Genomic DNA, 27,203 nt, shown 5'->3' on the forward strand with positions numbered 1-27,203 from the left:
CTGAAATTGATGAAAGAAATGCACTTAGAAAGGCATCAGCATGACCTGCACTGTACAGCGTTGACCAATGAAGTTTCTGGATTTTAATTAGCAAGACCGTGATTTCTGTAGGAGGTTAGTAAATTCTTTAGAAGACGCATGTAAAAACCTGGAAGTAAATAAAACCAGACAAAAGTAGCCATATGAATGTTTCTGGAATTGAAACTGAGTGATTATGCAAGCTAAATTTAGAAAAAAAAAAATCTTATGTAAAGAATGGGCATTACTTAGGTCAGTAGAAGGCTACATCAGCCTTCTTCGCGTAGGGAAGAAGGAACAGTTAAAATTAAATCTGTGTTAATCAGTATGAATGAGTCCACTTTCCTTGCATTGATCAAACAGATCAAATTATTTCATTTACGTTTTTCTGTCTCCTCTCTCTCAAGACACAAAGCAGCTACTCAGCTACAGAAGGTAGCTGTAATTGTTGTCCTGGATTTTGGGGTCACTTCCCTGTTGTAGGACATCCTATACCTCTTTCATATTCAGAGTCATCCTGCTGTTTTACTGCACCCTTTAAATGCTACTTTCTGATTCAAGCCTAACATGATTTTTGGACTTGAATTTTGATAGATCTTGCTTGAAATAATCTAGCCCCTGTTTGTTACAGCGTCTTACTTTGTATGCCCCAGTAACTACAAAATCACAGAATCCCAGAATGGCTAGGGTTGGAAGGGACCACAGTGGGTCATCTGGTCCAACCTTCCTGCTCAAGCAGGGTCATCCTGGAGCATATGGCATAGGATTGCATCCAGACAGTTGTTGAATACCCCCAGTGAGGGAGACTCCACAATCTCTGTGGGCAATCTGTTCCAATGCACGGTGAGCTGCACAGTAAAGAAGTTCTTCCTCATACTCCTGTGGATCTTCCCTATACTCCTATGCATCTGTTTCTGCCCATTGCCTCGTGTCCTACTGTTCAGCAGCACCGAGAAGGGCTTGGTTCCATCCTTTGGCACTTCCACTTCATATACTTACAGACATTGATGGGGTCCCGTCCTAATTGTCTCTTCCGGAGGCTGAACAGGCCCGGCTCTCTCTGCCTTTTCTCGTAAGTGAGTTGCTCCAGCCTCCCAATTACCCTCGCTGCCCTCCGCTGGACAATAAAATAATTACACAATAATTATTCTAACATAAATACACTTTTTTATACAGCAGTTCTGTATAAGGGAACTACTCAGGTCTCGTTTCATTCCCTCCACTGCTAACAAATCTCACTTAGGGAGAGAGAGCCAGTGCTTAAGGCTGAGGTCACATAAGACTCATTTATGACTTGTTTACTCATCCCTGGTTTCCTCCATAGCTGGCGTATTTCGCCCCTTCACAAGAAGGGCTACAGTCAAAGTTTCCGGAGGACCCGGCGCTCACAGCGTGTCCGGCAGAGGGGCGGAGGATCGCTGCAAACAGAAGCAGCCGGGGCGAGCACAGCGCTGGGGCCGGGCCGGAGGCGGGGCGGGAGCTACTCCGTCCCCGCGGAACTACAGCTCCCGGCGCTCCCGGCGCGGTTCCCATGGACACGGGGAGCCGGGCCCGCGCCCCGCCGAGCGATGCCCAAGCCCAGGTACTGGGGAGCCCTGCCCGGGCTCGGTGTTGGGGGGTCGCTCCCGCTGCCGTGGGGAGAAGGAGCCGGCGGCCGGGGAGCACAGCCTGGAACAGAGAGAGAGAGGGAGGGAGGGAGAGAGGGAAGGAGGGAGGCGGGCTTAATACGGGCCGTTCCGGCCTCTGCCCCGAAAGCGAGCGGGGCCCGGGGCAGGAGAGGGCACGCCTGGCCCTTGGCCGGTTGCTGCTGTAAGGGACCCCACATAGAAGCAGTCTGGAGGTGACCACGGGTGAGCCTGAGAACGGGGAGCCTTCGTGGCCCCGAGCAGCAGCTTCCCGGGACACCGAGCGCGGGTCCGGAGCCGTCCGGAGCCCACCGAGCCGTGCCCGGCTCCTCCGGGGCCGGCGTCGGGGAGCTGCCGCCTCCAGAGGCTGCCAGCCTCCTGCAGGTCCTGTGGAAAGCCTGAGTCGGCAGAAAACCTTTTAAGGGTGTCAGATACCGGAATGGGCTGCCCAGGAAGGTGGTGGAGTGACCGTCCCTGGAGGTGTTTAAAGAAAGACTGGACGCTGCATTTGGTGCCATGGTCTAGTTGACAGGGTGGTGTTCGAACATAGGTTGGACTCAATCTCGGAGTTCTCTTTCAAGCTAATTGATTCTGTGATTAAAAGTACTCAAAGCCTCCCGCCGCACAGCTGGTGTTTGCTCTGTGTGTGCCACAAATGGCAGCTGGGGTTACCTGAGGAATGTTACTTAACCCAGTTTGGTTAAAAGTGCTGTGACAATCAGAGGCCATGTGATGTGAAATAATCACAATAATAATATACACCACAATAACCTTCATTTAGATATTTTCAGGAATTATGGTCCGTGGTTTTTCTCTAATTAGTCTCTTTTTTTTTTTTTTTCCAATTAGTGATACTTTGTGGGATCTTGCTATAGCTGAAGTGGAGAAGAGAGAAAACCCTGATGATGATGTCAAGCAGGGGGAAGTTTGGGAAAAATCGATATTATTTATGGGAAACAAAAACGGGGTAATGCTAAATACTATACAATTATACACCTTTCAAACATTGTGTCAGGGAAAATATCTAGTATTTTCAGATGTTAAGGTTGACTTAACTTTAAAGACAGAATATGTCATGGTCTCATTCTGCAAAGCGTGGCCATTCCACACAGTGTGAATTCAAGTTTATGGTTAGGGTTATCAATGATATGCTGATTCTTTGAGGTTTGGCTTCATTATTTTTTTAAAGTAACTGCCAAAAATAATGCTACCCTCTTTAATCGTCTTCCCTTGTAAAGGTTTAATTGGTAACAATCCAGTTTAAGTGCATTGATACCAGATTTGTTGTAGATCAAGGCCTTGACATGCCACAATGAATTGTGCCTGTATTATGTCAGACCTATTTGAACATGCTGTATCACTGATTGCAAACTCACGATTCCATACACCTGAGGTTGTTTTAACTCGTTGTCCCGTAAGTGTCCAATTAGTTGGTCACTGGTCATATTTTTCTTCTGTTAGCATTTGTTTGTAAAGTTAGCCAGGAAATATCTGCCTTTTTGATGAACTGAGTCATATTTTTTAAGAAGGCCTGGTATATGTGCAATCTCTTAGTCAGCAATTTTTAAAATACCTTTTTCAGAGAAAATACAATGACTTTTCATATTTACCCGAAATTCACTGATTTTTGAGATGGAAAGTGACACAGGAGTTAACTGTAGAAGTGCGAGCCCCTTCAGCGTGGTGTGGTAGTCAGTGTCTGAATTTTAACAAAGTAAAGACGTATTTTTCTGTTCTTTATTTGTATTTTAAGCAGTCTTTTTGTTTCCGTCTCATCAGTAAAAATCATTAATTCCAGTGGAAATCACACCTTACATAAATGTGTTATTTATAATTAAAAACTGTTAAACAGTTTAAAAGAGTTGGTCAAACTGATCCCTAGTGTCTAATTTTAAGTACACTGTTCCTATTACTGTATTTGTCATCTCTGTTAGTTTATAATTATAATAATGGTAGTGTAATTTGATTCTGACTGAAAGTTGGAGTTAAGTTTCCACTATAAGGATACAGACAATTAGATGCATTTGCAATTTTCTGGTACTTTATTACTGGAATGTTAAATAACTTGATTTAGTGATACAACTTTTATGCTTTACTGATAATACAGTAGCATTCTTCTTTGTTTTTAATTTCCAGGGAAAGACCACTATTATATTGAGGTGTCTTGAGAGGTATGTGTCAAAAGCACTTTTCACCTGTAGATTAGAATTTTACGTAGTAGTTATATTGTGTGATAATTCATAATGTATGCATACAGATGTGTTCTGTAGCTGGTTGGTCACTTATGAATGAGTTTATTTCCCTTCTTTACTACCTGTCATCTGACCCTTTCAGTCCTTCTCCTCCAGTATTAGAGAGCTGAAATGGCCCATCTCTTCAGATTGGTGCTGCTGCTTCTCCTGTCTTCAGTACCTGAGAGCTTGTGTCCTGAAGTGTCCTCACTGTACTGTTGTCTCTAAGCCAAATCCTCAACTAACTGATAAATGTAATTCGGTAACTGTAGAATTAACTTCCTTTATTTAGAGGATCTTGACAAAATGAAGTTATTTTTCCTTGCATAGGGAAGAGACTCCAAAGCCAACATTAGCCTTGGAATATACCTTTGGAAGAAGGGCAAGGAGACACAATACAGTGAGTATTCAGAAAGTATAATTTACTATATATACGTACATATCTATATACATATGCATAAAAATAGTATGTTTTATTTTTATATAAAAGTATCTTAGAGGTTTTAGCTTATTGTCTGTGAAACAAAAAAGGGTTTAATATAATTTTATTTAGCTAGTTTAATTCTGTATTTTTATCAGTAATATGTTTTTTCCCCCTTACTAAAACACAGTAGATCAGAGACCAAATTATAACACAAAGCAATCAAATTCATCTATAAAAACTTGTGTTTGAGTGCTTTTATTTTCCCATTGCAACATAGTATGCATGCCTTTAACTTTGTCTTTAACATGCAAAATGAGTACAAACCAATGATGTGAAAGAAACAGTCATCTTAGAGGATGTTAAATAATAATTAAGTTTTTGGGTTATGTCTCCACATCACTAAACTTTGCACTGAAGATTATGTTAATGGAAACAGTGAACCCATTCCCACCACAGCACAACACTGCTCAGCAGCAATAACTGTTGCTGCAGGGAATTGCTGTTTCAGTTGCTGAAGTGGGGGGTGGAAAACCTGACTCTGAAAGATAAAAATCACTTAAAGCTTTTCTCAGAAACTGAATTCAAAGGTACAGATTCATTACTTTTCCAGTTGCAAACTTCTCAAAAAACACTAGTCTTGAGCTGCAATAAACAAAAAGAAAGTGAAGAGAACCTGATTTATTTTTTTTAAATGTTTATCTGTAATCATGCTGCTTCCTTATTTTTTTACTTTACAGTAGCCTTTTATCAAGACAGTCATAGGCATGCCAGGAGTTTTTCTAAGTGTTATATGGGATTACTTGAACATGGGGAATTTTGTATTTGGTTTTGGTTTTAGAAAATACTAATGAAGTGTGTTCTTGTTCTCAGTCACTTGCATGAAAAGCCTTTTTACCAGATAAAATTTTTTCCTTGGTATTGCATGGAAGCACACATTTCTAACATAAAGAGACTCTTTTACAGCCTAAAGATATAGCTCATTTTTGGGAACTAGGTGGTGGAACCTCATTATTGGAACTCATTCGAATACCAGTCACTAGCCAGAACATAAGGTGAGTGTAAATATTACAATTCCAGAGTTAATTTCAGCTTTCCTTCAAACATAAGTAAATCTCTAGACCTTTTATTGTGAAAATCTCTTTCAAAATGTAAGAGAGAACATTTGTGATTTTTTCTAAAAATCATTGTAGTACCACTGATACTTTGATCTTCCTTTTCATACTTTTCTGCTACTAAACCAAGTTCGCAGTAATCTCAACAAAAAAAAGTGGTAACATGGAGGAATTAGGCTGGCCTTAAGCACATGGAACAAGACACAAAGAAAAAGAGAAGACATAATATCTTTATGCTCAGTAAAAGAGCAGAAAAAGCAACTTGGGGATATGTGAAAAATAAAATCTTGCTTCCTACTTCTGCATGCAAACATAGGTGCTCTTTCTGTGAGGGACAGTATTTTAGGGTGAAAAACAAGGCAAAAAATTGTGACCAAAAAAATCTGGGTATGTTTTGGAAATGACCATCTAATGAGAAGATCAAGTATCAGAGAGATGATGTTTCCAAGAGGGACTAGAGCTATTGAACTTATTTGAAAACTAAAGGAAACAGGAATTTAGATCAAATTAAGAGAATGGAGTGAGAAAAATCCATTAAAGTAATGGAATAGCATAGGAAGAAGAAATACATGAAAAGTTGTGTGAAGAAATGAGAGGGTTAGGGAGTGCATTTTATGGGGGTTTTGATTAGAGAAGATGGAGTTTAAAGGAAGGGGAGAAAAGGATCAAAAGATAAGTTTTGTATTATGATGCATTGCTTTATTTCCTTGGTAGTGAGCTTTAACTTCTGTGGGGAAAAGAAAAGGAGGGATACCGTTTTTATCAAGTACATTTGCTACTGTTTTGACTACTGAAATAATGCCATTATTTGCTGACAGACTAAGACAGAATAAAAATAAAACATGGCATGTGAAGCTCTTTGTTTCTAGAAGAGCTTGGGAGAGAGAAAATTAACGATCATTTTTCAGCCCTTGTAAATTAAATTAATTGATCTTCAACTCCATCAGTCTTTTCTTCCCTTTTTACTGATGTGAATAATCTTAAGATTCTTTCGTGAGATAGCAACATTCTGTAAGAACAATGAACCTCTGTTCATAAGGCAATATTTTAACATGCTATTAAAAAAATTCTACCATTTCAGCTTAAGTATAAGTGCTTTTCACTGGCTTTCTCATCTCTCTGTAGTCAAGCAATCTGCTTATTTAGAAGTTCCATGAACTGGATCTAGTTTCATCAAGAGATTTTTCACCAGATATTTTTCCACCCCCAGCATTTTAAAGTGAAATTGGACATTCACTTTGCTTTGTAGCCTTTCTAATACCACTCTGGTCTGGAATCCTCTTTTTCAAGTCAGGCTGGAATGTGACAGAATGATTGCATCCATTCAAGTGACTGCATTTGTGATGTTCTTTACAGTTGCACTTTAATGCAGTTAGTGTTTTGGGGACCAGGGTTTTGGAAGGAAAGGAGATTAGATGTAAAACATTTCTCATTTCCCTTTCATATTACAAAAAAAAATGAAAGTAGAGAACTTTCCAATATATTAATAGTTAGGAAAGATCCTAACTATTTGCTAACATTGCTTCATCTGGGATTTTAGAGTTTATGAGATGGCAGGGATACATGACAGTATAAATGCCTGGTCATACAGGAAGAAGGAGCTAAATGGGCTGAGGATATTTGCATATTTTACTGCTTTGAAAGAATGTTTGATACATGCAATCCCCCCATGATGATGGAAAGTTGCCAAAATAGTAGTTCTGAAAAAGAGACAAGGGAGAGGTTTCTTCAGAGTGCAGAGTATCCTTTGAAGCCATCTTCCTTTGCTGTCACATTTAATTCTTTCTCAGCATTTATTTGTTCACGTTAGCAGTAGAGTACAGTTTTTATATGAAAATGTTGATTGCCTCATGCACTAAATGTGTGACCAAATAATGCCTTTTTAATAGATCCTTTGCTGTAGTTCTTGTATTGGATCTGTCCAAACCTAATGAACTCTGGACTACTATGGAGAACCTTCTGCAGGTCACCAGGAACCACGTGAACAAAATTTTAGCCAAACTAGAAAAGACAAATCCTGAAGTAGCTGCTGAACTTAGACAGAAGATGCGGAACAATCTGCAGAGGGATCACCCAGTAAGTTACTTCTAATATTTTCTCCAGATGTCACAGGCCTTTATACAGTTAAAGATAATGCTTTTGAAAATCATAAACAACTCTTTTAGATTTTTATGCATGACTGAAAATCCATTTGATGTAGATGAACCTGTTCACTGGAAAATTATAGCAATTTAATAAAAATTCAATAAGAGCAGAAACAAGGAAAGAAGGTTTCTTATATCTTTTTGTTAGATATCTAATGTGATTGTTATGGCATGTTACACCAATCAAAAGAAATAGTTTTAGAGTAGCAGTTTGCTTTTTTTTCCCCCTCATCTTTTTAAAATGAAGATGAAAACTAGAATGTACAAAAGTCATCTAGCAAGAGACTAGCTGAAGGTACAAATTTAAGCAAAGAATATAGTTATAACAGCCATCAACATGACTATATACTTTGCATTTATTTAAATGTCTATCACAAACTCAATGCCTTTTGATAATCTGACAACTAATTAAATTATAAAGTTTCAGAAATGTTAACATCAGTCCTTTAAACATAATTGCTAACTAAATCTCTGGAAAAGCTAAACTAGATTATGCGCAATAGAATTGAAAAGTCATTGTGCATTAAACCTCTGCAAATGTTGTGTGTATATAATGCATAAATAAGTATTCAACAATTCAAAGACTTGGCATCTAGTTACTGTACCTTCTATAAAATGCTTTAATACAGCAAATGCATATAAAGCCCAGAAATTTAAAAGTAACTCAAAATTTATGGGAAAGCAACATATGCAACACTCAGTAGGATTTAAAGTATAGGGTTTGAGATCTGGATTATGATTTTGTTTTTTACTTTTAGAGAAGGTAATACACAAAAACAAAGAACCTACAACCACATTTGGCAATAAATCATGACCACAGTGTCGAGTTTACATATAGAGGTTTACATCTCAGAAAACTGCAAGTTTACTGAAATAAAGTAAAAATAATAATGCCATTGATCGTTAAGAAGAGAATTGTTATTCTTGCCCTGTAGGGAACACAATTATACCTTCTAAACTAGAATTTCTATTTATCTTTCACTATCAAAAATAATGCAAATAAAATTTAATGTTACTTCTTGGTTCTCTTTTTACTTTCACCATTGTTCAAGGAAAAATTGTGTCAGTTTTCTGGGAGAAAATACTGAGTTTTATAGTCACATTAAATGACAGTTTATGCAGGTTTTTATTTGCCTTTTTATAGCTAAACATATTTTTATGATAAATGGGAATCAATGAAATTCTTAGATTATATTTTTAAGGATTAGATATATTCCATTGGCTTGGCTGAAGAGTTACTGGCTACGATGATAAAACATATCAGTTGCAGACTTTGTTTAAACAAGCTGGATGTACCTAAAGTACTCCATAGTCAAAAATTAATTCCACAGTCAAAAGATGCTTGTTTTAATGTTTCTGTCTTTATCTCAATTTCTCCATTTAGTTAAGAAACTAAAACTATTCTTTTCAGCTCTGTATTCTATATAGTCAGTTTTAAGTTACAATCATTTTGCTCAAAGCTCTTGCCTTCACAGTGTATGAGTGAAGCCATTAGTTTTCCTCTCCAAGAAGAGGATTTTCAGTATGTTCAGCTTCTTTTCAACATCCTGACTGTCATTTAACCTGTATGCAAAATAACTGGTTTTACAAGATAACAGGCCAACCTCTGCTACAACACATCTCTTTTCCACTCTGCTGCAACCAAAGCAGCTTGAATAAATAATTGCATGAACACATGAGGGGATTATCTCACTTCATATGGACTACAGGAAAACATTAAATAGTTTTTTAAGAGTTTGGGAAACATGATGTAGGAAGGAAAAATGTGTGACACATGCAAATCATTCCACTTATTTTTCTTGAGATTTTGTCTGTATATATTGTCTGTTCCTTTATATATTATGCAAGGAATGTATCAAAAAGCCATTTCTAGTAATCCAGTCTGGCTGGAATTCATGAAGTTTTTCCTCTCTTCCCTTCCCATCTAATGTTGGAGCTAGAGTATATAGTGTAAGAGCCCTTTTAAGCCAGTAAGAGTTCTGACTGCTCACAAGGATTATTTCCTGACCATTTATGAAGAAAATGGGAAAACTGTAGAACATGGTATGGATATTGCATTAAAGTTTATTCATCAACTTTAAGGTTTTGAAAACCTTGTCTTCTGTGAATTAATTTTAACCCATTTCAGATATTTTAACAGTTGTAATCTTCTTCAGTTTGTTTACACTGCTTAACTGTCCTATATCTTTTTAATAGGATTATGAGTTAGTTGACCCTTTTCCAATACCCTTGGTGATAATTGGAAGCAAATATGATATTTTTCATGTAAGTAATACTTGGAATATTTTAATTATTTAAAATGTATTTCAGTACATATTTTATACCCTAAAATTTCACTAAGATAATAGTAATATCTTGAATAAAAGTATGGCCAGTGTTCTACCACAAAAAAAAAATATTTCCATCCAAGAGCATTAAGGAAGGCATACTGTCATTCCTTCACAAAACACCCCCAAACTGATGATTTTTGAGATGTACTTGGAAAATGTTGAGACACAAGTGGCTGCAGACCAAAGAGGGAAGCAAGAAAACAGCATGTTGATGACTTACTTTTATAATGAGAGAAATCCAGCTCCATGTGTCCCTTCTCACAGCAGCTCTAAGTATATGGCAGTGAAAGAGGGGTGTCTCTCAAGTCAGCTGATCAGATCTTTTGGTCCTTGTGGCAGCACAAACAGTAAACTATCGTTTTGGTCTGGAACTTCTTTTAAAGTACTTTTTAAGCTTTTAGAGACAAGGGAGTAAGTAATTTCATCTTTTATGGGGGAGAGGAAAAAAATGTCACAGTACTGCTGGATTCTCTCCCAGAATGTAAAAAATCCAAACAAATGCATACTCACAGCACTTGATCGTGAGAAGCTAGGACAGTATGTTGGATTTTCAGAAGTCATGCTGGCAGCCTGCACTTCTCTGGATGATTGCATAGTGCATTGATACCTGGCTGACTCTTGGAGTTACTTAATTCTTTATTAATAAGGGACTTGCCTTGTCTCATACCAAAGCTTTATGCTGAGCCATGACCTCTTTAAAAGTCAGTGAGTCTCATGTAATAAGCACAACTTAAAAACCTAGTTCCTTTGGAGTCTATGGACAGACTCCTGCAGGCTTCATTTGGACCATGTTTTCACCCACTTTGGTCCAGAGAAGGCCACCTGTATGATCTTATATTAAAGAAACATTGATGAAAAGATATTTTTATGCACCTTTCAAGTCTGGCAGGTATTAGACTTTAGAGAGCATATACCCAAAGATTTACTTAAATATTTTCACAAAAAGAAAAAATCCTTACTCTTACAGTAGGCAGCATTTCTACTTCTAAAAATTTAAAGCAAAATCAAAGTAACTGAAAATTGAATACACATTCCCAATTAAGAAACTTTTTCTGGACTAACATATTGCCTGAATTAGGCTCCCTCTGTAAAAAAAAAACAAAGGGAAATTGTGACATTTCTTTTCAGAGTAGGCTGTTACTGATTCTGTCTTAAGATATAATTATGCTGACAGCTGAAAGCCTCATATATTGTAGACTAAATGCTTTGCAGTTTATACAAAAAAAAAAAGAAAAGTTCTAACTGTAATATTTTGGGGTTTGTTTCTTACATATATGTTCCAATATCAACTTTTTCAGGAGTTTGACTCTGAAATGAGGAAAATAATAAGCAAGACACTTCGATTTGTTTCACATTATTATGGAGCATCATTAGTGGTGTGTATATTCACTTTCTATTTAAGCATAGAGAAGATGAACAGTATTTCTGTTATAAAACACTGTTTAAAAAAATACAAATGTAAAACTCCCAGAGAAAATGGGATTTAATTGGTTTTACAGTAGCTTTCTTCATAAGACTACCTGTTAATGAGGTACAGGTATTGGCAGGGGATGGATGGACATGCTTTGTGAATAAACAAGCTACACATATACAAGCTAATAGTTATCTGTTAGCCAACTTAGTTCCTGTCTTGAGTTTACTGTGTATTTGGCAAATTTATTTTTGGTACACGAAAGGAGGATGGGCAAAAGTGATTGTTAAGGCAGAAACATGCATGCTGAGATTCACAGTCCAAAAACGCTGCCTCCTGGGCCCACTCTGCATCAGAAGATGGGTCTAATTGTATCAACTGTCATTTATTAAATAAATCATATTTAATAGTAGCTGAGTGATTAGCAAAACAACTTATGCTTGCTTTAAATTCTTATAATCACAGCACGTCCTTTTGCATCCATGTAAACACATGAATTTGTCTGTTGTTAACTGAGAATATAACTGTCTTGATTATTTTTTTTAAAGTATTTAAGCATTACTGTAATTAAATAAAAACTAGAATCCTAAAACTCTTTGGTTGCTAAATGCTGATTCTCATTGAAATGAATGGGAGAAAATTAATTTTCCACAGTAGGGATCTGACTTCTTTCCCAAAGACATGAATCTATTAGGATACAAGAGCTCTTAGACAGGAATAAGCATGTTGTTTGGGAATATATTCTGAGAACTGCTTTCTGATAAATCTGTGCCATTCTGCCACTTTGAAGCTACTTTTATGATGTGAGAAGAATTATATAGGTATTCATTACATTTCTAAATGTTTATGGTATTCTGGATAGTTTTTAATCTAGTTTAAAATCTTAATAACTCATTAGTCTTGGACAAAAGATTTTGAATCAGTATTTTAAAATTCAGTCTTTAATCTTTATACTATTGCTCATTTAATCTTTCTTGATCAATATATTCAGTAACAAATACACTCATTTTTTGGAAAGGGAGGGTGAGATTCTAGTAAATTCAGTGAACATATACCAAATTTATTGAGGTCAGGAATTAGCAAGGCTCCATCCTCTCCGTAGATGGCATAATTTAATATTTCTATGATGGAAGGTTATAATGTGTATTTTGTTTTCTGATTCATTTAGTTTACCAGTAAATCTGAGGCTCTGCTGCTGAAAGCCCGTGTTCTTATTAATCACTTGGCATTTGGCTATGATAAAAGGTAACATTATTGTTCAACTATTCAATGTCTTGCCTAGAGTCTAAAATTACTTAATAAAAATATTTTAATCATCAAAACTTTCTTATATATGATCTCTGAAAGGTTCTTGTTCATGGACTTGGAGTCCTGTTACTCAGCTGCCAATGTTTGCACAGGACAGTGATTACTCCTTTGTTTGCGATCCCCAAAGTGATGAATTGGTCACCACTGGAATTGAGTACTTTTTTATTGACACCTATTTGTATGCAAAGCCCAGTAAGACTCTAGTCTTGGCTAGAATAATGTAATTTTTCATTGATTGCTAAATGCTCACTTGATACACTTTCTTTTTTTCTGTTTAGCAAATCTGTATCAGTGGATCCCAGCAAACCTCTGTTTATACCAGCAGGCCTGGATTCGCTGAGCCAAATAGGTTAGGACATTCCCTGTTCATTGTGTTTGTTGCTTAATTGTTTTGAAAATGAGAAAAACATTTTAAGCAGATAAATTAATCATAGCACATCACTATCAGTTATTGAAGGAAATGGCTTATAAATTTTAAAATCATGATTCAGTATATTATTGAGAATTATTGGTACAGTTTTTTTAGGTAGCTTACGTCAAATACTAAAGTACCAATAAGCTTAGATCTAAAAGAAAATACAATATACAATGCCTCTCAGCCCATTTCATGGTAGGAGATCAATGTTTTTTTCAAATTTGTTGCATCTTGTCACTGTAGAAGATAAAATACTAAATTAGATGGATCATTATGCAAAATTATTTTATATTTTATGCTGTTATGACAACGTACTTGTCTTTTGTTGTGCTGGAATCCTTAGGACCACCACCAGCCTCGGATAGTGATATTGGAAAGATGCGTGCAAACACACCTTTGGAACTGTGGAAAAAAGTATTTGAGAAAACATTTCCTCCCAAGGTAGGTATTTATTACATGCCAGATGCACAGCTGTTTTTTTTACAGAATAGTAGTAATATCCCTACTGATTTTTTTGTCTTTCGAGTCCAATGACTGGAATTTCAGTCTCACTCAGCAGTTCCCTTTAATTAATACATTTTTAATATATACAGATTTGTATGCAGTGATCCTTTGGTTAAGAGCTTCTACATCTTCAATCAGCTCCCTATATTTAATAGTTAGGAAAGATGCCATTCTCCATATAAGATGCCCAAATAGGATAAAGACTAAACTTTACTTTTCAGAAACTATACAGAACAGTTATTGTTCATGTTGTTTTTCCTCATAGCCTTTAAAAACACAGTAAACAAACATCTATTCTCTCCCAGTAATATCTGAACTCCTCCTGAAACAGCTGGAGAAATGAATACACTTCTCACCTTGCAAGCTCCATCAGTGTTCATTGGTTTGTCAGTCTAATTAAAGATTTAAAGATCTGCCAAATAGATTCCCAGTCTTCTGTTTTGGTTCCAAAGTATGCTTGAAACATTAAAGCTGTTTTTATGCATTGGAAATTTCTTTGTCCGTTGCTTCATCTAAGAAGTATAATTCTGCTTTATTTTATTCCATCATTGGTATGATTGCCTTCTTGCTATTTTCCATTTGTTATAAATAAGGAGAAATGTGCAGGACAACATTTAAAAAAACCCCCTCTTTATTTGATAGATTTGATAGTGTTTCTTTCTATTAGTGTATTTGCTTCTTTGGTATTAAAGTTATAGTTCCCTCAAGGTTAGTAAATGAAAATTCAGATATTTGGCAAAAAGACAGTAATCAATTTCTCAGCTGTTGACATAAGGCTTCTGATAACCAGAACAAAGTTCTATTCATGAATATTAAGTACTTTAGCAAGAGCAACCTCAACTATGCCCAAATGTCATGGGCCAGAAAAGATATTTTCATTTTGAGGTTCAAGAGTAATAAACAACTACCAAATAAGTATATTTTCTTTCCTTTAAGATCTAGCTGCACTATTATTTTTTCATCATTTTACTAATAGAGGAGCTCTTTTAACTAATCTGTGTCCTATAGCACAAAATTCTTCCATAAATGCAAGCTTTTAATATATTCGTATTAAAAGCAAATACTTCCATTAGATCTACAGTGTGGCATTTCTTATTAAAAGAACAGAAGATAAATTCTATCATTTGGGTTGTTGTCTTTTCTTCTTTTAGAGTTCCTGTGATTTACAAGATACCAAGGACCCTGCACAGGATATACAATACGCTGAGTATGAAATCGATGTCATGAGAGCTCAGAAAAACCAGGTGTGTGGTAATTCTCCAACTGCTGTTCACAGCAGGTATTCCAGAACCACCAGCATTGCTGAACTAATTGTAGAATATATTTGTACTCCCCTTTTTGCCTTTAAATAACTTCAGCTTTAGATTTCAGCTTAGGTTGTGTGTTTGGGTTTTTTTCCATTGGTAGATATTAAGCTGGTAGAGCATTGTCAGATCTCAAAGTTTTGGCTTTGAGTTTCTTTAGAAATTAATAATTCAAATTTTCCCTCTGTTTTCCAGAATTACTTCACTAAAATAATATTGAAGCAAAACTTTGAAGTTTTCTTGGCAGTCATTTCTTCATTTTTGCACCCTGTACTCTCATTTGGGTGTTGACTAACAGAAAGTCTAGGAAGCAATATCAAGGTCTGGGGTGGGGACTGTTTACTTTTTTTTTTTCTGTTAACCACATGGTTTAATCTCTGAATTCTAGAAGATCTTTAGTGGGGACAGGGTCTTTTATTTTTTCTTATTAATTTTGAAGTATTTCTGCATTTTTCTAGATTAGTAGTGAATTACTTTTATAGAAAAATTCTGTGGCAAACTAGATGAAGGTTAAAACATTGCTTTATAGCCATCAGAATATAACAACACCTGAGTAGCAGTACTGTGTGTAATTGTCTGTTAAAATCAATCCAAGATTTATCCAAAGAATAAAGCAATTTCAAGAATCTTCTGCAGCCTTTGAACTTGCACATTTCCTACATTAATATCCTGTTAATGTAGGCATCAGTTCTGAATTTCCGTTACATCAAGTGCAGTCTAAAAAATCATTAAAATCTGTAAAGCACGCTTCCTTTGGAATTTATAATACAATCTCATACTTAGTATATATCTACATATCTGAAAATAGCTATATGGTGTACTAGGTTTGTTATTTTTAGATAATAATGTCTTGCAAAAAAAAGATACTGGTATGCATTGATTAAATCATACAGGAAATTATTAATTTTCTGGTTTTAAACAAAAGAGACTGGCTTTTAGAATCTTAATCTGTTCAAGGGCATTGCAAACCAGTGTAGCTTCTTTTAGTTGGACTAAGACAAGTACTTTGAGCATTAAAGAGAAAATTACTTTTGTTATCTGCAGCTATTTCCTAAGTTTCTCTATCATGAAGTTCAATTTTTACAAGATTATTTGCACATTATTAAAATGTTTGATACTCCAAGAATTTGAAATGCACCAAGATAGAAATATACATCTAAAAGAAAAGAACTCTCTAGTTGCAGTGTTTTTTGAAGTGTCTATTTCCCAGTTAAATGAAAAGTGGCACAAAAATCCTGTTTTTAAAGCAACATTTTAAATGCATATAAGTCTGACATTTTTTATATAGTCTCATGCTATCTATTGTAGGAGGAACAGTATATTAAGATGTTTATTATGCAACATGTTACTAATGAAATCATGGGACATAATGCAAAATTAAATTTTCACGTGATAACAGTGAATGTTTTCATGTTATTTCTCTCGGTTACATTTGGTTAGTTAATGTTACTTTGGACTCCAGGTGATAACCAGTTTGCTTGTTCATCTCAAAGATAAGCTTTAAAAGAAAAATAAACACAAAACCAGCAACAGAACCAAAATGCAGCCCTGTCACTGCGTCTGATAGTAGAACCAGCACACCTGACTGATTCGGTCAGGATTGCTCAATAATACTGTAACAGATTTATAGATAACTGTGGCAATACAAAACTTAAATAAGTAATTTCCAACTTTGTAACCTTGGTTGAAGGGTTTACCTGAATTCCAGCAGAGTAAAAGGTTGAATTCTCAAGGATAAAATTAGAAAAAAGTTTTTTTAAAGAAAAGTACAGAATTGAGAAAGTATCCAGCTGACTCCCAGGTACTCGTTGTCAGCAAGTATTTATCTGAGATGCTTTTTGGCCATATAAGTTTAAAGTCCAGCTTATCAGAATTCAGCCACAGCAGTGTTTTCTTTTAGACCAGATTATTTTGCCTCCCTAATATTTTCAGATTTGACTGAGACATACCACTCTCTTTCTAAATGTTTTTGCTCTGGAAAACTCTCTGAGGCCTTTCTTCAAGATAGAGCACATTCCTCTTTCTCAACTATGCCTTTTCAGAATTCTTTTCGTAGTTCTTGCCCCACAGACATACATTGTACAGGTTTGTATCAAATAGTGCTGTTGTAATTGTTTACTGCCTTTTTGTTCTCTACAGTTAAACTCTGAGAGAATACAGCACCAGGGACCCTTTTAGAATTTACATTTCTAATATAATTCTTAACTAGGAGATTCTCTCTAGGATTTACTGAAATTTTGTGCTCTTTGCACAGGGCTTTCAAGATTCGAGAAAAACATTCATTTTGCATAGTTACTAGGCCTTTAATGTCTAGCTTTTGCTTAACTCTTCATCCATAAACAACATGGCAAATTTGGCATCCATTTCTCTCCATTCCCTCTTAGCTTATTGGCTTTGGATGCCTTAAGGTCACATTAGTTTCATTTTTGGTATACGCATAACTTGAACAAGAGTGAGATCTTTTAAAATAATATTGTTGATCAGAGCTACACGTACACCACCTACATATGTAAGCACCCATGGGGGCATGAAAGTCTTGTTCCTTAGTTCCTTCTAAATGTTTGTAGCAGTGAGATGGCACATGGGGATGTCTGCTCTGTTTCCTTTGGAAATGCTCTGTGTCGCAGATATAAGTTTTCTAAGGTCTTTTCAGAGGTTTTTCTTTGTTTCCTGTTATGCCATCAGTGCTGAAGCCTCATGCCATTGAAGTACACTCCAAAACAAGTAGATGCCTGGTGCCATTTGGTGTCAGCTAACAAGAAGTAATGGCAGCAGATCTTAAAGAACAGGGCTGTAACTCTTAAGACTTTAACAGGGCATGAATTCAAGAAGGTTCTACCCCATCTCACAAGGAAGAATAGTCTTATTTCCCCTAAAATTGGAGGGACCTAATTAACCATTTCACTCAGATGAGTGTCACCTCTGTGTCAGATCTGCAGCAATCTGTCTGAGATGGGGATTGGAGTGGCCAATAAAATGAGAGCCAGGTTTTTTCAACATACTTTGACATCATGAACATATTGCTGAACTTCAGGAGACAATTTCAGTCTTATTCAATGAAGCAGAAAATTGCATACTGTGCCATGAACCTCCTTGGTCAGACCAGTGTTACCAGGCAGAGAAGTGTGACAGGCACCTACCTGGGTAACAAAGCAGTACCACCTTTCTTTTTCTCCAGAGGAGGAGATGTACTAGTCTTCATAATGGGGAGAAAAAGTAATTTAGGATGTTTACTCAACTGCCAAGAACAAGATTTCTTGTTTTCACATGAAAGCATGTCCAAATGGATAAAAAAGATTTAATTTTTAAACCAACTTAAAGAGCACCAGGTGCTGAAGATTTTTAATCAGTATTTCAGTAGTTGGTTGTTTTCACCATGTTCCAGATTGAGGGCACTTCTAGTAAGAAGCTGCATGAAAAGTAAAGTCATATCAGTCACTCAGAACTGAGGAAATGCAACAATTAAGGCTTTTCCTACAATCTTAATTTTTCCTTCTTGTTTGTAGACATTATGGTATTGTCTTTAATTACATGATCATATACTATTTTGCTGATGTCTCAACTCAATTGTTCAGTATTTCTTTTCATCATCCTTATTCTTTATGTACCTTATTTCTCAACCTGCCATTCAGACACTTCAATGAACACAAAAGTATTAATTTTTTTTTCCTCTGAGAATGTGTGGTAATGTTATCTTATCTGAGTGCCTCACAAACATCATTTAAGTCTTTCTTCCCAATCCCTTTATGAGATTAGGTGTGATCTTCCCCATTTGACAGATGAAGAATTTACAGAAACACAGAAGTACAGAAGCATTAAGGCTTAAAAAAAAATTTAAATCCACTTTATGCAAGTGTTGAGATATCTGTGATAAGTTGCTAGCACTAATAATGTTTAAACATTCAGAGCACTCTGAAAGCACATTTAAATTGCAGTTGTTATTTCTTCATAAATCTGATCTCTACCCCCTATACTTGCTACCCACAAAACAAACATAGCATGAAGATTTTGGAGTACTTTAAGACATATTCTTTTGCAGGACCTTTTTTCACTTTGGGGAGAAGACCTCTTAGCTGATTGCATCATTGCAGTATGTTCTACAACTCTGCTTATGTTTGTAGTATAGAACTTCATGAGCAGGAAGGTGGCCTTTTCCAAGAGGGTCTCTGGAGTGATCTTGAAACAGTATTTGAAAGATTTTTCCATTACATTTCTGACTTACAGGGACGTATTTCACTTTCTGTTTTGCACATAAACGAAGAAAGTGTACTTTCCTGACAGTATTTTTCCTCCTGAATCACTGAGATTTGTTAAAGATTATTTTTTTGGTAAATGTCTTCCTATTTAATCAATTTTTCTTTTTCTTTCATTGCTCATTGTTTAAATGTTGGCCTTATCTAGATATAGATCCAAACCAAATTTTTATAATTTTGTTCTGTACTTGTGTATGTAGTGGAAAAGCTGTACAGTCCTAATAGATGCTGTGGTTTGACAGTTTGCATTTTGGTATTGTTTTGAATTGACTTTACACTGAATTGCTTTCTAGGCTAGCTAAAATTACAGCAAAATAAATTCTGCTAAATTATCTGCCTCTCTCTTGAAATAGTTTAGTCAGATGATAAGTCTGTAAGGCTAATTATTTAGCCAACACCTGTAGACATGACCCCCAGACAGTATTGTTGTTATATGTAAAACTCCATTGTCTAATTTTACCCCTTCCTGAAGCCTTCCAGAAAGTTGTTACAATTGAAATTACTTACTTAGCATAAAGCAGGTTACATGTGATCCTTAAAATATCACAGTATTCTTTCTATTCCTAACTGTTGGCAAGTTTCCAACAGATCTGTATGTTCCAAGATAAAAATTGCTTTATATTAATAATAAGGGAGTGAAAATACTGAGTAAAGACCAGCTTGGAGACAGAACAGCTCAGTACTACTGGAGTTGTATCTAATAATGTGACTTACTAGATTTAGACTAGACACAGTATGTTCTAATGTAACTATTAAGTTAAAAACCTGTAAAATTAGACTCCTGCAAGCATCAGGAAGAATGTGCACTAACTAAAAATCTTCTGACTGCTCATACATCTGTGGTGTTTTCTGAAAACTCTGCACTGCTGACAAAGATGCTGAAGTTATTTCTCGAGAGAAAATTTCATTTATTATTTTCATACAATCTTAAGATAATTGATTGCTTTGTTGCTCTGACCTTTATTTTCTTCTTCCTCCCTCTGTGCTGGATTGAGAGTTAATACTAATATTAAATTCACCAGGTAGGAATTTTTTATTTTTGTCAGTTCTGGTACCTGCATACCTACAGCAAGACCTCCCTTCCTCTATCATATTAAAATACTCTATTAAATATAGAATTCTATATATTAATATAGTAAATTCTATTAAAATAAAAATAATCATAAAATACATGTCCACTTTTGAGGGTCTGCACTACTTTATGTCCACCTCTTTTCTGATCTAAATAAAATATGGTGACTTTTCTTGTCTTGCAAGCAGTACACACCTAGGTCTAGCAGTGCCTTATTAGAGCATCATCTTCCTGTAAATATGTTGCAAGCCTTACTTTTAAATGAATGGAAAGCAATTGCAGTGCTTCCTAAATTAATTTTTTTGCTTAAAAACAAGTCTTCAGTTCCTGACAGTACACACCACTACATAAAATTCAGCAGAGGAAACTGTTGTTTAGTAATGTTGATAGAACCTCTTATTACAGGCGTCAAAGTTCCCAGTAGCACATTTGACTGAAGTGAGGTCATTTGTCTGCCTTGCTAGTACTCCACTGACCTCAAAATATAGCCTGCCTCATCTTTCATACCTAATTTGCTTGCTTTATACCTCCACAGTTTAAACCTCTGATTGCTTTTAATAATCTAGCTGAAAGATGGATAATTTTAATAACCACCTTGGGTTTGCATTTCTACATGCAGATGCTTACTTGGAATCCACTAAACAGCAGCACCTTAATGTGCGTGAAACAGCAGTTTCTGATGGGTAGTTGTGGTTTCTCTTTTTAAAACGTGTATTGTTATATTTCTGTATGTTCATAGGGAGGCTGGTTTCTCAATCTGAATGTCTAAGATAAGAGACAAAATTTTCTTTTTCCTATAAAGTATCTAGGCATAAATAAATAAAATCTTTCTCCCTATGTGAGAGCATATGTGACAAAATTTATAGCACTTTTAGTATAATTTTGTTAAATATAAATGTAGTAATTCTTTTCTACATTAAAAAGTTTTTATACATACATTAGCCAACTCAAAATTTAAATTTTTTGCAATTTTTAGTAATGAGAAGATTAGTTTAATATGTATTTATGTTTCTGTTTTAGGAACTTGAACAGTACAAAAGAAATGCCTCTAAATCCTGGAAAGAAATGGATTTTGACTCTGATTGATGAGCTGCTGTAGGTGTCTTCAGTTTAACAATGTTTACAAAATTATTTTAACATTACACTAGCAATTTCATCTGATGCAGTTGAAAATGCATATTATCAAACTACAAAATTAGTATTTATTAAGCATCCCTGTTGGTATTTTTCATAAAAAGAGCTGTTCATTCAGTCCAAATTTGTGAATCTCGGCACTGGCACAGTTTTAAAAAGTGGGAAGACAAGAATTCTAGATTTCTCACAGATGGGTTTGAACATAAAGACTGGCATTAGTCAGTTCTACCTATTTTATAACACATTATTTGGTTTATTTTTAAATACTTCTGCCCTAAACATGTATTTAAATATAAACAAGTTTTCACACCCAAAATATGAAACTGTAGTAGAATGTGGTGGGCATCTTTTTCTAGTTCTTTGCATAAGTCAAAAGCAAACCTTAAGAAATACCTGCTTCATTGTTTGATATATTTGAATAAATAAATAAAAACCTGGCAGAATAAAGTGTAAAACATTCTTTGACCTGGATCCAGATCTCTGTTTCAAAATCATATAGCTTAATACAGGAATTATGTCTTGGAAAGTAAAATGTTGTAATAACTTTGCACAGAGTTTAGAAGATGGACATTTCTGTCATATATTCAAATGCTAGGAAGTCATCTAATTAATTTGACAGATATTTGGCTAGTACTGGAACTGTTATTGATTCACATTCAGCCTAAGTTTGTGAAATCCTAGTGTAAACTAGTTATGGTTTTTGTCTGTGGACACCCTCCCTAGTATGAGATGGACTGAGTGTTTTGAGAATACACAGGACAATCTAGAATAAAGCCAGAGGAGTCTCTTGAGAGCTAAGACTTGTCAGAGAGTGGATGTCTGAACAGTCACTTGGCAGACAGGATCAACCCTACATGCACATAAAAACGGGAGAGACCACATTAGTTTTAATGTGGTGTCTTTCCAGCTCTTTAATGTCAGTTGTTATTTTTAACATATTTTTTCACCAAGTGTTTTTTCTGATAAAGCTTTTGTATCTCAGAATGTTATACATAAAGATATTAGAAAAAAATCTTGGCCTCACACTTAAGTGAAAATATTGCATTACCTTGAGGATTGGATTTAAAATTCTTCATTACAAAGTGCCTCATCTCAAAACTATCATATAAAAGTAATTACGTAATTATGGAATTTCAAGATACAAATATACTTGAAGAAATCTCTAGCAATCCCTGTGCAAAAAATAATTTCTTCACTGAACATGAAAATAAGTTTAAAAATGTAGGAATTCTGTGTCTCTTATGCTTTCAATTTTGAGAGGCCCGCAAGAATAATTTCCAAAGACAAAAATGACATTGCTTCCAAGAACTGACAAACAACTTTTATGATTTTTGCCTAGTTAATTGACATTTTATTGAACAAAACCAAAACCTTATTAAACAAATTTGTTTTCTAGTAATTCACAAACTGCTTTCAAAACAAGATTTAGAACTTGAAAGAAGGAATAGATATAAATAACTGTCTTCACTGATTTACCATCATTCACAAGGCAAAAACATGTTGGGTAACTTTGATACTGCTTAAAGATCTGCACTCATTGGTTGTGTAGTGTGTGTAAGATTAAAGTGGAGTGACTTCTTCATTCTGTCTTTACGCGTATTTGGTTTGTTTCCTTTCTACAAATCCCTAAAATGGTATCAAAACAAAGTATGGGACTTAAAATACAATTCTAGAAATGAGATTTACTAGCAGTTGTACCCCTCTGCTTATTGGTAATAGTTAAAAACCAAAATAATGAGGAAAAAAATTAGAGCACCACTGCTATGTTGTTAGAAATTGTCAGCAACAGCTAACAAAATTAAATTCAAAAAGTCCTTTAAAACATGAAATACTGTTGATTATGGCTGATCTGGGACAGGAGTGGGAATACCAATATCTGGAAGTCAGTCACACTCTTAAGAGAACATTGTGGAAACAAACGTGAGATGAATGTGTAATCACTTAAATACTATCTAAAATCCAATAATTTAAGCCTTTGGCCATAATAAAGTTACAAGTGTAGCATTAGACATTGTTGGAACTCCTACCTTTTTATTGCCTGTCAATAATTCTCTCTCTTATTTTGAAGCTTAGAATTGCTATAATGGCAAGTACCGGTAGAAAAGCATAGAGTATTAGGAAATCGATTGTGAACCTTGACAAGGCACCAGGGAAGTTTTTGTCAATGAACTGAATGCCTTGAGAGAAAATACATGCAGCATTATTTGCAGTGGAACTGTTGGCTCCACCTGTCAAAAGAAACAAATAGTTTCTTTAGTAGATAAGTCAATAAAATTAAAACTCAGACCTCATTATCTATCTCACACATTTAATACACCCAGCCCTGATGTAATTTCAGTGATTAACTATACCCACAGCAGTATTTGTCAGCACTTTGGAATAAGAACAGAGAAGCCATATGTTTCTGCAGTTAATCTATGCCACACTTTTTGAAGGGAAGAACAAAGGGTCACTAGGAGCTCTGTCTTTTGTTTACGCGAAACAAAGATTTATGGCTTTTCAGACATTATCTGGAAGGGCCTCAAGAAGCAAGGTGCTCCATGTGGTAGACTTAGAGGCTTCAGATGTGTTGGGTGGTTCCAAAATTCAAGAAATGGTGACTGTCTGAAGGGGACATTAAAAACGAGCAGTTTGTTAGTACTAACAAAGTCATGGATTTGTTTTCCAGCAGTTGCTATTTGTGCTCTTGTAATAAAGAGGGTAAGAGAGATTAATGGGTACAGAATATATAGCCTTGGAGAGGAGCAGAGATACCTGGCTACAAAGCCCCAGATATCTTAGGATAGGTCCAAAGCTGTAAGTTTTACCCCCACTAATGGATGTTAGCTACCAACACTGACAACCTGATTGATTCTAATGTTTTGCTGCCTGTCTTGCTCACAACCAGCAAAGCACAGCCTGACAGATCCAAGCTGCTCAATGTGTACCATGGTAACATGGTACTGAAGACTCACTACTATTATTAGTATTATTCAGTACTTGAACTGAAGCCTCACTACTATTAAAAGAAACATCTGGTCAGGTGTTACCTGTCAGTATTCCCTGCACTGATGTTTGATCTTATATTGTGCAATTCTGTTAATCTTCTATTTGCGTAACACTGCTCCGAAAAACTTAGCAGCCTGTTACAAATTTAATTTCCAAAATGCCCCCAAAGACAGGATAAGAGAACAGGTGAAGAGGAGAAAGATGAAGAACTGTGAAAGAATGAGAAATGGTTGAAACAAAAGAATCAAACTCTGGTCTAGCTTGCTGATGAGGCATTATAGTCTTTAGTAATTAATAAGCATTTTTAAACAACTCAAAAGTTATCTTTATTTTATCAAGATACACGTATGTGGAAGGAATATAAGCATCAACACCTCATTAAAATTATTTATAATGGACTTCTTTTTTTGAACACTTACCACATGTGAAGTTTAAGCCATAAAATTCATTGACTATAAGAATTTCGCTGGTATATTTTTGAAAGGTAAGAAAACTGAGTAGTTTAAAAGGTGTTGGCATTTCTTCGATGGTCCTTAAAGAAACAGAGAAGTTAAACTGGCTTTTGCTAAATTCCAAGAGCTCCCAAATGAAAACAAGCTCTCATCATTGGTTGTAGCCTGTGACAGAAACAGTTCTTGTCTGTACCTGTAGGTTTTTCAAACATAAAATCCAGTTTTAGGGCTAAGTGAGAAGACAACCGTGAAGGCTGTCTCTGGCTTTGGTACAGTGTCATAACATTCAGCCCTGACATGTTTATGGACAGTCACAAATAATTCTATGGTTGTTTGCTGTTCACACTTCAGTGATAAACTGAAAATGACAAGACCCAGTATAAACCTTAGTTGCCAAAATGTATTGCTTCCAAAGTAAGAAACCACCACCCCCTCCCTTCACCTTCAAAACAAAAAAACATTGAATAGCAATTCACTGGAGCAATAATAACAAAACAAGAATGAAGCAAAAATAATGAGAAGAAACATTTAGAAAGACTGGGCAATTTCAGCACCTAAAATACTTCAAGACTTTATAATTAAATGTCATAACAGAATAAAACCCAGCAACCCAAGTCTCAATGCTATTTTTAACATCCTTCACTGCCTATGAAGATTAATCAAAAATATTAATTAGCATTTTTTCTACTGTAAAATAAGGTTAAAAACCATTCTAATGCTTTTAAAAATTATCATTAAGGCATTAGACTTTGGTAGCAGGAATAACTGTCTTGTCACTGTAAACATACAACTTCCTGAAATTAGGCAGGGACCAAAAAAATAAACATTAACCTAGCTTTATTTAATAAGTATTAGCTGGGATCTACTTTGAAGAGACAAAGCATTATCAACATTGTGAAGACTCATATGGTTTTCTTGAGGACAACTTGACATCATTGGGCTTTCTTCATTTTCACGGGGAGGTACTCAGGTGAGCATCTCCTACTTGCTCACATATAAAGAAAACTTCATTTGACAATTACACCTTTACTCTGGTTAAGTTCCTCAAAACCCAGTAATTTCACTATTGGCAATTACAAGGGGAAAACTGTTCAAACTTCATGCAATTATAATGCAAAACCATTTATTTGCACAGTAATAGAGCAAGTGGATCACAAATTTCCCACGTATTTACTATACTACTTTTTAATTTATTATTTTCATTTAGTTCAATCTGCACAGGTAGAAAAAGTGACTGAAAAAATTACAGGCTAAACTGGAGAATAACACTAGTAAGATAATTAGGAACAACTGCTTTTTTAAACCATCATTATCAGTGTTTAGTGTCTGATAAGTTTCAGCAGTTACTAAAAGCTGTAGGAATGGTTTTTGTGGTAGGCTGCTTTAATGAGGACAGCATTTCTCATCATAATGTCAGCTTCAGTGAAAGAATTCAGGTGAGCTTATAGATATTAATTGTTCTGCTTTATCTTCAATTTATTTGCAAAAAAAGTGGGGGAAATCTTCAATATCTTTGTTGATATCTGAAGATATTAAGTGTCTGATTTGTGTATTTAGTACAAGGTCTAACAAGATTAGGTAGTTCTACCTCTGAAGGAGCACAGTTGCACTTGCTTTCCATTACTACCTGTGCATTATTGGACTTCTGCAATACAGAGTGTTCAGAAAACTCTTCTTTAGGTAGTTCATTTTAACACTAACACTATAACAAAATAAGTTTTTTCTTACCTTACTAGTCCTGTTCCCGCTATCACACCAGCTGAATTAAGTAGCACCACTCCACTTTGGACTATATTTGGGTTTTGAACCATGCCAAGTATAATTAGTGTTAGTAGCTCACCAATTATATGAGACGCTAGAACAGCAGCAAAGAAAATTCCAAATCTGGAAGCATCAGGATACAACCCTATAGTCCTGTACAAAAATGAGCAAAAAACCATTTAAAAACCAAGGTTTGTGTACTAAACTTGGAAAGTTTAGTATTTTTGTCTCTGTTTTGGTTTTTTTTCCAGTTACAGCTCCTTAAGTGAACAGTTTATGCCTTAACCCTTAATTTGTTGTTTGGAATCTTAACATAAAGGACATGCACTTAATATTGTGATGTAAGTGCAGATATATTAGGTTTCCTCCAACTAGATTAAAGAGGGTTATGCAAAGACTTAACTGTTGTAGAACCTCATGTTTTTTCAAGACAACCACCATGGCTTTTACAATTTCTTAAATTAACATCCTTCTCCTTTTAGAGTCTTTGCAATGAGAGTTATTCATGTAAGTCACATAGTTAAGGAGCATTTTTATGCAGATAATTAACAGATGGGATTTTGCACTTCTGATACTGTGCCTGCAAATGTAAATACAGATATAGTCAATTAAAAGGAAGGCTACCCATGTAATTCGTATAATTGCAATTTCCTCCATACTTCTGCACTCCTTAATAGAACATGCTGTTTCCAGTTTTTCCCTTTCTAAGCAAAGGGA

At 35.5% G+C, this 27,203-nt stretch overlaps 2 protein-coding genes across 5 annotated transcripts in view; one reads left to right on the forward strand and one right to left on the reverse strand.

Annotated features, from left to right (window-relative positions):
* Positions 1-1,490: 1,490 nt before the first annotated feature.
* On the forward strand, positions 1,491-21,756 carry DYNC2LI1 (dynein cytoplasmic 2 light intermediate chain 1). 2 transcript variants are annotated; one of them, XM_027641565.1, is made up of 13 exons: positions 1,491-1,600; positions 2,493-2,610; positions 3,780-3,814; positions 4,205-4,274; positions 5,262-5,350; positions 7,300-7,486; positions 9,751-9,819; positions 11,183-11,260; positions 12,464-12,540; positions 12,882-12,952; positions 13,362-13,459; positions 14,674-14,766; positions 21,172-21,756. In XM_027641565.1, exons 1-13 carry the CDS (start codon positions 1,587-1,589, stop codon positions 21,235-21,237), a joined length of 1,065 nt encoding a protein of 354 aa, XP_027497366.1. In that variant the 5' UTR covers positions 1,491-1,586; the 3' UTR covers positions 21,238-21,756. The 2 variants fall into 2 exon arrangements, with proteins under 2 accessions (XP_027497366.1, XP_027497367.1); XM_027641566.1 differs by lacking the exon at positions 1,491-1,600 and adding an exon at positions 1,741-1,868.
* Positions 4,394-27,203, reverse strand: part of ABCG5 (ATP binding cassette subfamily G member 5) — a 34,986-nt gene continuing 12,176 nt past the window's right edge. For 2 of the 3 annotated variants that reach the window (XM_027641561.1, XM_027641563.1), the window contains exons 11-13: positions 26,454-26,639; positions 24,693-24,805; positions 22,606-23,513 (exon numbers count right to left, since the gene is read on the reverse strand). In XM_027641561.1, coding sequence (XP_027497362.1) covers positions 23,317-23,513; positions 24,693-24,805; positions 26,454-26,639 — 496 coding nt within the window. In that variant the 3' untranslated portion in view covers positions 22,606-23,316. Of the gene's footprint in view, positions 4,941-22,605; positions 23,514-24,692; positions 24,806-26,453; positions 26,640-27,203 lie in introns of those variants that run through there. The other variant, XM_027641562.1, reaches the window with a different exon arrangement.

This window comes from Corapipo altera, unplaced genomic scaffold, assembly GCF_003945725.1.
Source record: "Corapipo altera isolate COAL_440 unplaced genomic scaffold, ASM394572v1 48b, whole genome shotgun sequence".
NCBI classification, from domain to species: domain Eukaryota; kingdom Metazoa; phylum Chordata; class Aves; order Passeriformes; family Pipridae; genus Corapipo; species Corapipo altera.